This window comes from Salmo salar, chromosome ssa12, assembly GCF_905237065.1.
Source record: "Salmo salar chromosome ssa12, Ssal_v3.1, whole genome shotgun sequence".
Lineage (NCBI taxonomy): Eukaryota > Metazoa > Chordata > Actinopteri > Salmoniformes > Salmonidae > Salmo > Salmo salar.
In genome coordinates this window covers 80,888,439-80,903,021 of record NC_059453.1, presented here as the reverse complement: position 1 = coordinate 80,903,021, position 14,583 = coordinate 80,888,439, and the positions used below count along the sequence as shown (strand labels likewise).

Genomic DNA, 14,583 nt, shown 5'->3' with positions numbered 1-14,583 from the left:
CTCTCCAGAGGGTAGTGAGGTCTGCACAACGCATCACCGGGGGAAAACTACCTGCACTCCAGGACACCTACACCACCCGATGTCACAGGAAGGCCAAAAAGATCATCAAGGACAGCAACCACCCGAGCCACTGCCTGTTCACCCCGCTAACATCCAGAAGGCGAGGTCAGTACAGGTGCATCAAAGCTGGAACCGAGAGACTGAAAAACAGCTTTTATCTCAAGGCCATCAGACTGTTAAACAGCCATCACTAACATTGAGTGGCTGCTGCCAACATACTGACTCAACTCAAGCCACTTTAATAATGGGAAAATTGATGGATTCAATTTATCACTTGCCACTTTATATTATTTATATTAGGTAATGTTTACATAACCTACATTATTCATCTCATATGTATATACTGTACGCTATACCATCTACTGCATCTTGCCATCTTGATGTATTAGATGTATCACTAGCCACTTTAAACAATGCCACTTTATATAATGTTTTCATAACCTACATTACTCATCTCATATGTATATACTGTACTCTATACCATCTATTGCATCTTGCCATCCTTATGTAATGTATCACGAGCCACCTTAAACAATGCCACTTTATATGTTTTCATACCCTACATTACTCATCTCATATGTATATACTATACTCCATACCATCTATTACATCTTGCCTACGCCGTTCGGCCATCACTCATTTATATATTTTTATGTACATATTCGTATTCATTCCTTTACACTTGTGTGTACAAGGTAGTTGTTGTGGAATTGGTAGATTACTTGTTAGATATTACTGCATGGTCGGAACTAGAAGCACAAGCATTTCGCTACACTTGCATTAATACCTGCTAACCATGTGTATGTGACAAATACATTTGATTTAATTATTTGGTATGCCTTACCTTGCTTCAAAGTACCATATAGCCAAAATCCTACCCCAAAAAACGTGGAAGCAATTATTTTATAAAGACTTCCTCATATGCACTCTCCTGTTCTATTGGATTTCAAATCAACTTTATGTAATTGTCTAGCAGCCAAAGGCATTATCCTAGTCATATTAGCAACCCATGACAGTTGTTACATCTTTAGATCCTCCCTGTAATGGTTATTTCCATCTCTGTCCATGAAACCGCCTTGCGCATTCAAGAACTGTGTTTTCCCGCAAATTGCTGTGTGCACATTGCTGCACTTAAAATATGAAGAAATAATAGTTTATCAACATATTAAGCTAAACATTCTGATCTATCCATCAGCCCTATTAATTGATACTGCGTGTACCTCCACTATAGCCTAATTTGCTAAGCATTGTGGGAATTAAGTGAGTATATGCAATGCCCACAAAAAAGTGGGTATATGGTGTATACCCTCCACTACACCACTGATTGCAGGGAATAGTGTCAGCAGATGCACTTCCCTCTCACGCACCAGAGCCTGTAGGAATCAGAGTAGACATTTGAACCAGCCTAAAGGCTTAGATTTATTCGAGTTTTTTTTGTTTGGGGGGGCTGACAATATTAGTTTTTTTTTTGCCACCCTTTCCCTATTCCCTTGTTTTCTGCTCCGATTTTCACCCCACACAGTAGGAGGCAGCGTGCACCCCTAACGTATGTTTGCAGACCGCCATTATATCATATGAGAAAAATAAGTTATAGTACCGTAGAAGAAGAAGACTTCACTGTCTACAGCACTGTGTGGATACTTGCTCCGTCGGGGTGAACACGGAAGAGGCAATTCGGTTCAAGGAGCTCCACCGAGCCTTTACACAAAAATACTTTGATTTTGTACACAGAAAATGGCGGTTCCTGCAGGTGCAAATGTGCAGATGAACACAGAAACAAAGAACGACCTTGCAAATCCATCTGAAAATGACATTCACTTTGACGAGAAAGAATTGGAAAACATCACAAATCACGTCGAAGATGGCACAACACTGCCCCTGCACTCTCCGTGGACATTTTGGCTTGACAGGTAACAAAAATACGAATGTACCTAAATGTAGCTAACGTTAGCTAGCAACACGCACATCGTGTTTTAGATACGAACGGAGTAAGACTCACTTAAAGACAACCGACAACATCGATGTCGGCTTTACACAACTGTTATAGCTAACTAACGTTAGCTAGCTAGAAGAAAAGAGGGTCTTCCAGATACAGCTAACTACGTTAGATCGCTAATTTACCGGTATGCTATCTTGACCAGCGTGAACGTTTACCTATGATATTTTTGAACAATTAGAATGTATTATTAGTGCATTTTCTAGCTAACTATCCAAGAAGTTGTGACGCTAACTATAGGCTTCCTGGTTACCTTGTCACAACTGGTGGAAGCAGCAGACAACGTTGCAACGTTGTTGCAAGCTGAGTCAGATTCAGGCTATCTTGTCTCCCGCTATCATACGTGATCACATCGTATTCTGCGGTCGATAGCACGAAGGCTACTTTGAGTAACATCTCTTGACTTCAGGTCAATGTATTGTAAAAGTCAACTGTCCAAGTTACATTTTAATTGAAGTTCAGCAGATGGCCTAACCCAAACATTTGCATAATTGCATTCACAATGTAGTGAGAATGTTTTGTCAAGTTCATAGACTGGGATCTACAATTGTGTGCCCATTTATTTCGATATTTTCAGTATTCAATAAGGAATTTTATATATCTCACACATGGAACTTGACCTACCCACTATTTTCGTAAACAAGCATTTCACTGTAAGGTGTTGTATTCAGTGCATGTGACTAATACAATTTGATTCGATTTTCTACATTGACCTGATCACATCACTGAATTTGTCATGACTAGATATGATTCAGTGCTAATGTTGGTTATGCAGCTCCAACATGCCTAAGAAATGTCTTACTTTGATACAGGCTTTGACACACATCTGTCTTTGGGAATGGGCTTGGTTTTCAAGAAGCAGCTTGTTTGTGTTTCTCTTTTAGGTCATTGCCAGGGACAACAGCAGCAGAGTGCGAATCCAATCTGAAAAAGATCTACACAGTACAAACTGTTCAGGTGATTTTAATGTGGGCAAATTATGGATAACGTTGTAAATGACCTCTTCAAGCTATCTACTCCGAACCTGGTTTGGCTGGTGTAGGTAGTCATTGTAAATAATAATTTGCTCTTAACTGATTTGCCTAGTTAAAATGTTTTTACAAAATCCATAGGTTGACTTTATTTTGGTCTGACTAACTAGCATAGCATACTAAGAGATCAGCAAGGCAGTCTTTTCATTGGATTGAGAGAAATTACTTTTCAGTAAGCCGTTGTTAATTATGCATTGATTTGTCTCTACTGATTTTCTCTGAGTAGAGTTTCTGGAGTGTATACAACAACATCCCTCCTGTGACTACCCTGCCTCTAAGATGTAGTTATCACTTAATGCATGGAGAGAGGAGGCCCCTATGGTAAGTCCACTAACTTCATGGAAAATAGTTATATCATTTATTTAATTTTGGGAAGGCTTTAGATTGTGGTTTCAATGGAAGGTTCATTGGAAATTTTGTTACGTAAGCTCTTTCATGACTTAAGTGGCACAAACTAGAATGCTTTTGGTAAATTATTATAATTTCCTAGTTTTCGCTGCCTGAGACAAGAGTTTTTGGTTGAAACCTCATATGTTAGTGTCAGCCTAAATGCTGAGCTCAAGTGTTACTGAGTCTTAATTCTTTAATCTCCAACAGGGAAGAAGAATGTAATGCTAAAGGTGGAGTCTGGAAGATGAAAGTACCAAAAGAAAGCACTGTATGTTTTAAGAACCTTCACTCATCCTTTAATACATCTCAAATTAATGCCATATTACTCACTCACTGACTGAGTTGATTCTATAAAACACTTTTAAAAAATATTTTCACTCTCAGTCTGCCGTTTGGAAGGAGTTGTTACTTGCCACGATTGGAGAGCAGTTTGCCGATTATTGTGCTTCAGGTGAGTCCCTACTTTCAAGTCAGTACATGATGTTGAATCTAGTGCTTGAGGGGTTGAGTGATTTGTAAAATTACAACGTGAGGACTCCATCATGGCCAGACACTATGGGGCCTATTTTAGTTGTATCCCTACTAAACTTATTTAAGTTAGAAAATGAACCAACTTATTGTTAAGTTATCCCAAACTGATTCACCCTTTGGCACTAATAATAGAATATGATGTGACTATATGAGCTAGTGGAAACATGTACCATTTATATGTACTGATTTCTATCTTTCCTTTTGCCTTTACAGAGGATGAAGTGGTTGGTGTAAGTGTTAGTATTCGAGATCGAGACGATCTTGTTCAAGTCTGGAATGGAAATGCATCTCTTGCTAGTGAAGCGAATATCTTAGGGAAAGTCTATGAACTCCTCCCGCACATAACTTTTAAAGCAGTATTTTATAAATGTGAGTATGGTCTTTTGTTTACGTCATTTATTTTAAAATGCATTGTTTTGAATGATAATTACCCAGCTGAGGGAGGGCGGGAGGGCGGGCTGTGAATACTTGGCTGCTGTGATGCTCTGCGAAATTATACTGTCTCTATTTTTGAGTTTTGACTGTGGCATTGTAGTCACACAAAATATGAATAATGTTGTCCGTATGTAGTTATTTTTCAAGCTCATTGAAATTGCAAGATTTCCGAAAAGGTTGAGGCTTTACCATGCCTGCATATCTATTCCAATTTATTCACTTACGGAAACACAACATCCCTATCAGCAAAGATGATTGAAAAATGTACTATACTACTAGCATACATACAAAGCAAAAGCGAGAACTGTCAGTTGCCGATGTTGAAAGTTGCTACCAAACCTGACTTTCTACTGGTGGTATTGACTATTTAGATACTAAACCTAACTGATGGGCATTCGCTAATTTGAAGTAGCAGACACGTATAAAATCTTGCTATCTATTGAGCTAGAATCCAATAGGATTTTCACACGCTTTTGGTTAGTTTCACCACTGTCTGGCCGCTCTCCATCTACATGCCCCCGGTGAGTTTTAGGCATTTTTTTTTATCCAAGATAAAATATTTGCTATGTATGTGAAGTCAAGGGTTTACATTAAATATGACTGTTTTCATCTTTCAGCTCACAAGGAACATCATGCCTTTGAAGGAGGGCGTTCACGACATTAGCCTCTGTACTTTTTGATAAAGCTCTATTCTCCCCTGGATTTAACCTTCTCTCCTCAACTTAATCCAAAATATAATTTTGTATACTGTACATCCAACCGAGGAAAACGTCATAGAATGTTATTGATATATATTTTTATAGATTCAAATGGCTGAGTTTGTCTGCTTTTTTATTGTTTTTTTGTTTGGCCTTGAAACACAATTCTAAAGAGGTTCTATCTTTAAAGTACCGGTAGGTCTTTTTTAATTTAGTCTGTCATTTAAAAAAAATTGTCCTTAGTCTTCATTCATGTCATTTCTGTATATGTCGTGTTTCTTCTTTAGAATGATAATGCGCTCTATCGCTGCACTGTCACTGCCCTGCTCTCTGCCTGGCTTGGCATGCCATGGACCTCACATGTGAGCATTGATCCCTACTGTATCTATGGCACGCACACTATCTATGGCACACCACTGACCCATAGTTCAATGGTTTTCACTACATTTGCCCATAGAGAGATGTTGCTTGTTTATACAATGTATGTTTTTAGCTGTCTTGGAAATATGAATTGTTTGATCCATATATACTTTGACTCATTTTTAAAAATGGAGTGTCCTAAAAGTTGTAATATTTGTAACTGTTGGCAGACAGTGTTTTCTTTTTGGCACACACTCAATCGTCTCACCAATATTAACATCAGAGTTTAAATTAGAGACATTGACTCAAATGCTACAGGTAGTAATGAGCAAAGTCCCCAGACATTCTTACACATTATGATTATACTTTGATTGCAGAGCTGTTAATATGCAATAGGTATGAACAGTGTTATACTGGTGTATTTTTTTTGTATCAGATTTTTTTTAACTTAAAGGATCAAATATTAACAAAGTACTGTGTGTATATATATATAGTACATTTCATTTAAACATTTCTAAGTGTTTTAAATGCATTCTTTGGAAGTATGTTTTGGGTGAATATAATAATAGGATAAGTTACTATTCACCTTATTGAAACTCCAATATAATAATAAAAAATCCCATGCTGCTGTCACATCACTCACCAGAACACTTGTGGTGGTAATATATACTATATAATATACACTATACAAAAGTATTTGGACACCCTTTCAAATTAGTGGATTCGGCTGTTTCAGCCATACCCGTTGCTGACAGGTGTATAAAATCGAGCACACAGCCATGCGATCACCATAGACAAACATTGGCAATAGAATGGCCTTACTTAGTGGCTTTCAACATGGCACCGTGACAGGATGCAACAAGTCAGTTTGTCACATTTCTGCCCTTCTAGAGCTGCCCCGGTCAACTGTAAGTGCTATTATTGTAAAATGGAAACGTCTAGGAGCAACAATGGCTAAGCCGTGAAGTGGTAGGCAACACAAGCTCACTGAACGGGACCGTTGAGTGCTGATGCACCTAGTGCGTACAAATAGTCTGTCCTCGGTTGCAACACTCACTACCGAGTTCCAAACTGCCTCTGGAAGCAACATTGGCACAAGAACTGCTCATTGGGTGCTTCATGTATTGGGTTTCCATGGCCGAGCAGCCGCACACAAGCCTAAGATCATCATGCTCAATAAGAGTTGGATGGAGTGGTCTAAAGCTCGCCGCCATTGGACTCTGGAGCAGTGGAAATGCGTTCTCTGGTGTGATGAATCACGCTTCACCACCTGGCAGTCCGACGGACGAATCTGGGTTTGGCGGGTGCCTGAATGCTAGTGCCAACTGTTAAGGAGGAATAATGGCCTGGGGCTGTTTTTCATGGTGCCGGCTAAGCCCCTTTTTTCCAGTGAAGGGAAATCTTAACGCTACAGCATACAGTACAATGACATTCTAGATGTTTCTGACTGTGGCAACAGTTTGGGGAAGGCCCTTTCCTGTTTCCGCATGACAATGCCTCCATGCACAAAGTGAGGTCCATACAGAAATGGTTTGTTGAGGTCAATGTGGAAAAGCTTGACTTGGTTGCATAGAGCCCTGACCTCAACACTTATCAAACTCCCTTGGGATGAATTGGAACGCCGACCGCGAGCCAGGCCTAATCACCCAACATCAGTGCCCGACCTCACTAATGCTCTTGTGACTGAATGGAAGCAAGTCCTCACAGTAATCGTCTAACATCTATTGGAAAGCCTTCCCAGAAGAGTGGAGGCTGTTATAGCAGCAAAGGGGGGACCAACTCCATTTTAATGCCCATGATTTTGAAATGAGATGTTCGAAGAGCAGGTGTCTATATACTTTTGGTCATGTAGTGTGTAACCTCTGTTATTTGAGTTTTGAATCCCACTATTTCAAAGTGAGCTGTACTGATCACATTTTACATTAGAATTGTGCCTTCCGCTGCCCAGGGTCTCAGTTGTAGAATTTGGTTTAAAAATGTATTCAACTTGGTCCTATATTTTTGAGTTTTGTTGCATTTGTTGTTCGAGGGTACTGGAAAAATAAAATGTTTTTAATTTGTGGGAATATTCTGATGCTTTGGTCTTGCCGCATTATCTCCACCTACTGGTGACTTTTTTTTTGTATATTTCACTTGCATTTCTGCTGCAAGTCACTTAATACAGAGTACTAATAGTACTACTGATACTCTGCTCAGTATCATCACCCCTGAAAAAAATAAAAATGTCTGTGTCCTTTGCCACGTAGCAAGAGTGTTTATTTGCTAAGTCCTATGCTTGTCCATATTTGTTCACACACTGCAAGCACTGGTTCGATCAACCTTGGCAGTAAATAAGTAAAATATGAATATTATCCCAACAGGATGCCTGTTTTTGAAATGTAGGTGTGTGTTGTCAATTTCCAGGCTTTGTGTTTTTTGCTTACAAATACAGTATGGACAGATGGGTGAAATGTCCTCAGACGTCATTATCTGTGAACCCTCCCCAGAAGTGGCTTCCTTTCATTACATGTAGAACGTTAGTCATGTATTGTTCCTCTGTTGCTCATCATGCCCTCAGCAGCAGGGGAGAACATCATATGAAAGCCACTCCCTTTGGAAATTGAGAGTAGATTATTTTCATTTGCTTAATTACCTAATTAACAGAAGGCTAATTACTTTGTTGTGTGCATGAGTGCATATGGAGAGGGTGTTACATAATTGATAGTAATCCTCAATTAATTTGTTTTAAAGCAGCACTCTATCAAGTCAAGGCCTAATCCACAGCATATTAGCAACATCAAACCAACAATATGTAAAAACAATTCATACAAAAACACTTTTGTTAGACACCATTGAGCTTTATATGCCCTATATTCAAATGCAGATACATTTAGCTGACTTTGTAATTGTGTGTTGTATTATCTTTTAATGGATCAACATTTTTAATTGGAAGTTCACCTAGAGAATTATCTTTTTTTGATTACATTGTATGATTACAACTTTGATGCAAATTGAGAGGGGTGCTGTTGTTACTATAAATGCCCACTATCAAAATCAAGAAAGTCGCACACACCATATATAAACTCCCAGCAATTTAATGGGTATTTACCAACGTTTCGGCATCACTGTGCCTTCCTCAGGGTAATGTCATGAATACTTGAACAAGACATTACACTGAGGAAGGCACAGTGATACCGAAACGTTGGTAAATACCCATTAAATTGCTGGGAGTTTATATATGGAGTGTGCGACTTTATTTTGATAGATTATAGTTTATTCGCCGTTAGCACCTCCACACAAACACATTTTTCTGGGTGTGCGCCAGCTCATGTTTTTTAAGTTACTATAAATCTCTGCATCATCACTGAACAAAAATATGAACTCAACTTCGAAAGTGTTGGTCCCATGTTTAATGAGCTGAAATAAAATATCCCAGAAATGTTCCATATGCGCAAAAGCTTATTTCGCTCACATTTTGTGCACAAATTTGTTTACGTCCCTGTTTGTGAGCATTTTTTCCTTTGCCAAGATAATCCATCCACCGGACAGGTGTGGCGTATCAAGAAGCTGATTAAACAGCATGATCATTACACAGGTGCACCTTGTACTGGGGACAATAAGAGGCCACTAAAATGTTCAGTTTTGTCACACAACACGATGCCACAATGTGTCAAGTTTTGATGGAGCGTGCAATTGGCATGCTGACTGCAGGAATGTCCACCAGAGATGTTGCCAGAGAATTGAATGTTAATTTCTCTACCATAAGTCGCCTCAATGTCATTTTAGAGGATTTGCCAGTATGTCCAACCGGCCTTACAACTGCAGACAACGAGTAACCGTGTCAGCCCAGGACCTCCACATACGGCTTCTTCACCTGCGGGAACATCTGAGACCAGCCATCCGGACAGCTGATGAAACTGTGGGTTTGCACAACCGAAGAATTTCTGCACAAATTGTCAGAAACCGTCTCGGGGAAGCTCATCTATTTGTTCATCGTCCTCACCAGGGTCATGACCTAACTGCAGTTCAGTGTGCAAATGCTCACCTTTGATGGCCACTTGTACGTTGGAGAAGTGTGTTCTTTACAGATTAATCCCACTTTCAACTGTACCGGGCAGGTGACAGACGGAGTGTAAGGCGACCAATGGGTGAGCGGTTTGCTGATGTCAATGTTGTGAACAGATTGCCCCCATGGTGGCGGTGGGGTTATGGTATGGGCAGGCAGGCATAAGCTATGGACAACGAACACAATTGCATTTTATTGATGGCAATTTGAATCCACAGAGATACCGTGCCGAGATCCTGAGGCCCATTGTCGTGCCATTCATCCGCCATCATTACCTCATGTTTCAGCATGATAATGTACGGCCCCATGTCGCCGGGATCTTTACACAATTACCGGAAGCTGAAAATGTACCAGTTCTTCCATGGCCTGGATACTCACCAGACATGTCACCCATTAACTGTATTTTGTATTTTTCTGTAATATTTTATGTACCGGTACACACTGCTATTCCCCTGTTTTGCCTTCTTGCCAGGTCGCTGTCGCAAAATAGCTTTTTAACCTCAATGGGTCTTACCTGGTTAAATAAAGGTAAAAAACAAATATATATATAAAAAAATACATATAATTAACCATGTTTGGGATACTCTGGATCGACATGTACAACAGCGTGTTCCACTTCCCGCCAATATCCAGCAACTTCGCACAGCCATTGACAAGAAGTGGGACAACATTCCACAGGCCACAATCAACAGCCTGATCAACTCTATGCATAGTGCTATACGTCATCTGTGGGCAGAGTTCTGTCATGCCCATAGTGTGGAAAATAGGTAAGTGCATGTGACAATCAGTTTCAAAACTAGATTAATTTCACCATAAACATTGTCTGATTGATCAGACAGCTTTTGTTTTAAAGGATCAATATTAATTTCCAGTGCAAGATGTGGTGTTGTGTGAATTTGAATTAAATTAATCTATGATTCCTCCCCTATCTTTTTATTTATAATGTCCTATGTTGGAACAGTTCATTTAGTTAATTTCCCTATTCCCCAGTATTAAGGGGTGTCCATAGATATTATTCTATGTATTCTTTTTGTTTGTATTTTGGGTGTAAATACTGTATATTTGTTACACATAATCTTGTCTGTTGTATATTTTCTTCATTGACAAAAGTTTATTTCTAATTTAACACCCTGTCTGACTGCAGTTTTTGGACTTCACATGGACCGAACACAAATCCCACGCTTGCATGTTTCTGTGGCTGTATGGGAGAAGAGCAGAGGACTACTGAACACAACCCTGTGGCCTGGTCATGCTAACCATGCCAGGTTTGATGTGTCTCTCCCACACCTTTTGGCTGCTTGTTTCTTCTCAACTTCTTTACTAGCAGAATATCCACTATGACCAGATGTGATAACAATACGTCTCTACTATGTCACCAGTACTCTTTACTATATAGCTTTGTGTTTTTTCAGGATTGTTAAACTGAAATGTGACTTTCAGCTGCAGAGAGCTCTATTTCAGGAATGGTCTATACAGGCATAGACTTGATGTCTACCTGAGAATGTAACTTTTTGTGTGACTAACGACTTAGATATTTGGTTATTAAAGTAATAATTCACGTGTTTACTGTTTTATCATGTGAGGAGTAATAAGACAGTAACGGCTTCAACTGCTGTCAGTGGGTGGCGCTCTACACCAAAGAAACAGCGATTCTAAGAAAACCCATCAGCCATGTTGTGCCACCTAGATGCAGCCATGATACATTTACTGTCTTTTGTAAAGAAATCAACGGTGCTTTTGCATACTTTGATCAAGGACAAAGAGACTTAAAATATTTTCTATTGAGGCTAAATTAATGTTGCTTTTCAACAAGTGTTAACTGGACTATTGGACCGACCCATGATAATTCTCTTCTGTAGGGGGCAAATGACAGACTTTTTAATTACTGCCATAATGTCTTAAGTCCTTCAGTGACAGTAAATCGAGCTGAAACGGGGGAACATTCCGTTTTCACAGGCACGTCCCTGAAGGCAGTTATTATAGGCTTATAACATATATTTTGAAGTAACTAATAATGCACTTTATAATATAGGGGAAGGAGTTAGTGAAGTGAATGTATAACGCAATAATTTACAAAAATATAGCTATATAGCTTGTGTTGTGGAGTGTCGCCACGCACATGCTATAAGCGATGTTAAATTAATATATCTCTTATTAGTCTGGGACAAAAACATTTTTTTCCAACAAAGTTAAGGCTGAGACATAGGAGTCTAGATTGCCCCTCTATCGAACTTTAACCTCTCGAACTCCCTCCTTCCATTGGACAAAGTGCAGAAAAAATAAAACTCTTTCTGCATCAATTGTAATTAGATAGCTTACAGCTAGACATTTTTACTTCATGACAAGCCGTTGGTATCGACCCTTTCTGCTAAAACTAATGCATCATTACATTTCTCACCAAAATTGCATTATTTGAAATGGCTACTACTGTGTATTGTAACTGGTAACGAATATGACTTCTGTCAAAATTCTGTGAAGATCTACAATGAATGTTGTTTACCCAGCAGGTGGATATGACGTCACGGATTTGGAACATCAGAAAATAACATCCAAATTCGCGATTATTTTTTCTTTCAATGGAATTAAAATGTAATAACATTAGAAAGAGCTCGCTCTCGTATTCGAGACAGAACGTGGCGTGAAGTCTAGATTATTTAACCGGTAACAGCGCTCTCCGTGAATGTAGCAGAGATGTCTCCTCGCAGTTAAAGTTAGTCCCCCAAGCGGAGTAATGTTGGTAGTATTTACAGCGTGAATATTGCATGCTTACTTGGTACACAAGATCGCGTGTACAGTTCATTATCTCTAGCACAGAATTGTCTACTGCGTGCACCTACCATTGTCGATTGGGTAAGTTTATCGTATTATAATGTTGTCTCGTTAGACATTGATTCTACTATTTCAATTTGCTCACATGGAGTTTGTCTTTGTTTCCCAATGTTTTTTTAGAATGGTTTCTATGGCGAAATAAACTAATAAACAACACCAATAATATGACATGAGAGCTGAAATACTGTTTGATGTATTGTGCTATGCGCTGCAAACAGTGTATACTCTTCGAAAGGCTCAGTGATACAGCATTAGAAGAGACACTGCATTTGCTACTTTTCTAGAAGTTAGGTTGGTAGTTGTTGCTCACTGATTTTCTCATGTTTGTGACCCCGGGTAAATATCCTTTAACACAAGATCAAGTAAGAAGTGCAAGTTATACTTTGTGAAACCATGCTCTTGGTATACTCCGTGTATACGCTTTGTAACTCAACGTGAGTTTATTGAATGGAGAGAGGAAATTTAGTGCCGTGATTTCTTTGGACCAAAATCAGGGATAAGGTGCATTTCCCCACGTGGTACCTTCCACAAACTCTTCAAGACGGACCAGACTCACTGTAGATTCACATTTTGACACATTATTATTTCTTATGATTACAGAGTGGGAAGCAATACTTTTGATAGTTCAATCATGTGCATTGATATACCCAAATATGTACCAAGATATGGTAGTTACTGTTGCACTTGCATGTCTGTAGACTACTCTCATAATTGCAAATCACTATAATAATGTTATAATATTATTATAACGTCATTATAGTGAACTACAATTGTATTGAATACTGGTTTTATACTCTAAGCATCTCTAAGCATATTTTCTAGACTTTTATTATTCGCTACAAGTACTATCCCACTTTGTTGACTTGTTAGTGGTTGGAGGCTGAAAGTTTGACAACACTTTCTTGATTGGGTTTGGGTTGTAGTAGAAGATATTCCACCGCACCAGCTAATGCGAGGCCCATCACCTTCTGGCATGGTGAAATTAGAACATGAACTGATAAATGACTTATGTTTTCTATACAACAAATACCCTATCTACTATAGTATTATGATCTCTTAACAAAATCTAATTAGGTAATTAAATGTAATGAACTAACGTAGATAAATGCAAACTTTTAGTTTGTTTGCACTTTTTAATGTCATGTATTTTTTAAGTGTCTTCAGTTATTATACTATTTTGTATTATATTCTATTATTTACTCTTTTTTTTTTACTATATTAAATCCTCATTATTGCAAATAAAATAACTTGGCCTACAAACTATAACCTGCAGACAGGGTGTATTTTCATTTTTGAATAATTGTAGAACTATACTGAGCATGATTGTTTCCCTAAGCTAAGAGGGAACACAACAAGCACACAACAGTTAGATATTAATAAAGAATTGGAACCGAATCTGCAGCTGGCACCATTGGAGCTAAAACGATCTAAAAAATAAAAGGCAACTGCAGCTTTAACATCTATCATTGGCAGAGCTCCCTCTTCGTTGGTCTTTGGATTAGTCATTGTCTGAGAAAAAAAAAAAAAACTTTTTGTAGGAGAAGTAAAGTAAACAGCCTCCAACAAGCGAACCTTGACAACCCAGATTAAGGAAAACATTGAAGATCAAACAGTGCTGCTGCTGGGCTGTTGTCATGATCTGCCTGAGAGAGAGCTACAGACTATTTGAACAGGCACTGGGGTTTGTGTGCTCACTTATGCAGAAATGGACCTTCGCAAATGCTGACCCAGGTTTAAAAAGCACAGGGTGAACTTTCTTTGCAACTTTCCAGCCCTGGTGTTTAACACAGCCAGTGTCCAGAGAGCCCCAGCCTTTGTTCTCCTGCTGATTCTTCAACCCATGACAAGCATGACAGGAACACACTAACCATGTCCTCTCAGACTGCTTTACACCAGATCAAACTACAGTTCATTCTCTGCCTCTTATTGCAACTGAAAAAAGCAGGGTAAAAAATATTACAATTGAGACGGGCTAGTCTTATGCAGTGTTATTACTTAGTCTCATTGAATTCCTACGCAATCCGTAATGTTCTTTTGTGTTTTCAAAAGTCCATATTTTCAGTTTGGCCTCTTCAATACATACACACAGGCATTTTTTTGGGGTCCTCTGTTTGGAGAGTTGTGACTAACTTGGTGAGAAAGTAAATCAGCCACTCATGCATTCAGTCTGAGGAGGACTCCCATCCCGGAGTGGACGGGCTTGCTCTT

At 39.0% G+C, this 14,583-nt stretch overlaps 2 protein-coding genes across 11 annotated transcripts in view; both read left to right on the top strand.

Moving 5' to 3' along the window:
• Positions 1-1,529: 1,529 nt before the first annotated feature.
• LOC106565735 (eukaryotic translation initiation factor 4E type 3) lies at positions 1,530-7,739 on the top strand. Of its 3 annotated transcripts, none has more exons than XM_014133176.2 (7): positions 1,531-1,970; positions 2,941-3,013; positions 3,314-3,408; positions 3,685-3,745; positions 3,862-3,928; positions 4,222-4,238; positions 5,061-7,739. In XM_014133176.2, the coding sequence occupies exons 1-7, from the start codon at positions 1,795-1,797 to the stop codon at positions 5,121-5,123; spliced, it is 552 nt and encodes a 183-aa protein (XP_013988651.1). In that variant the 5' UTR covers positions 1,531-1,794; the 3' UTR covers positions 5,124-7,739. The 3 variants fall into 3 exon arrangements, with proteins under 3 accessions (XP_045547789.1, XP_013988651.1, XP_013988650.1); XM_014133175.2 differs by having other exon boundaries at positions 1,576-1,970; positions 4,222-4,377; XM_045691833.1 differs by lacking the exon at positions 5,061-7,739 and having other exon boundaries at positions 1,530-1,970; positions 4,222-5,054.
• Positions 7,740-11,967: 4,228 nt separating this feature from the next.
• LOC106565737 (forkhead box protein P1-B-like) overlaps positions 11,968-14,583 on the top strand; it is a 240,427-nt gene continuing 237,811 nt past the window's right edge. For 2 of the 8 annotated variants that reach the window (XM_014133178.2, XM_014133179.2), the window contains exon 1: positions 11,968-12,396. The gene's annotated coding sequence lies outside the window, so the exon portion shown is untranslated. The remainder of the gene's footprint in view (positions 12,397-14,583) is intronic. The other 6 variants (XM_014133177.2, XM_014133181.2, XM_014133183.2 and 3 more) reach the window with 6 other exon arrangements.

Coding starts and splice junctions, on each gene's coding strand:
- LOC106565735 (XM_045691833.1), top strand. CDS start 1,795: ATGGCGGTTCCTGCAGGTGCAAATGTGCAGATGAACACAGAAACAAAG. Junction 1,971..2,940: donor TGGACATTTTGGCTTGACAG/GTAACAAAAATA, acceptor TTTCTCTTTTAG/GTCATTGCCAGGGACAACAG. Junction 3,746..3,861: donor AAGTACCAAAAGAAAGCACT/GTATGTTTTAAG, acceptor TTTCACTCTCAG/TCTGCCGTTTGGAAGGAGTT.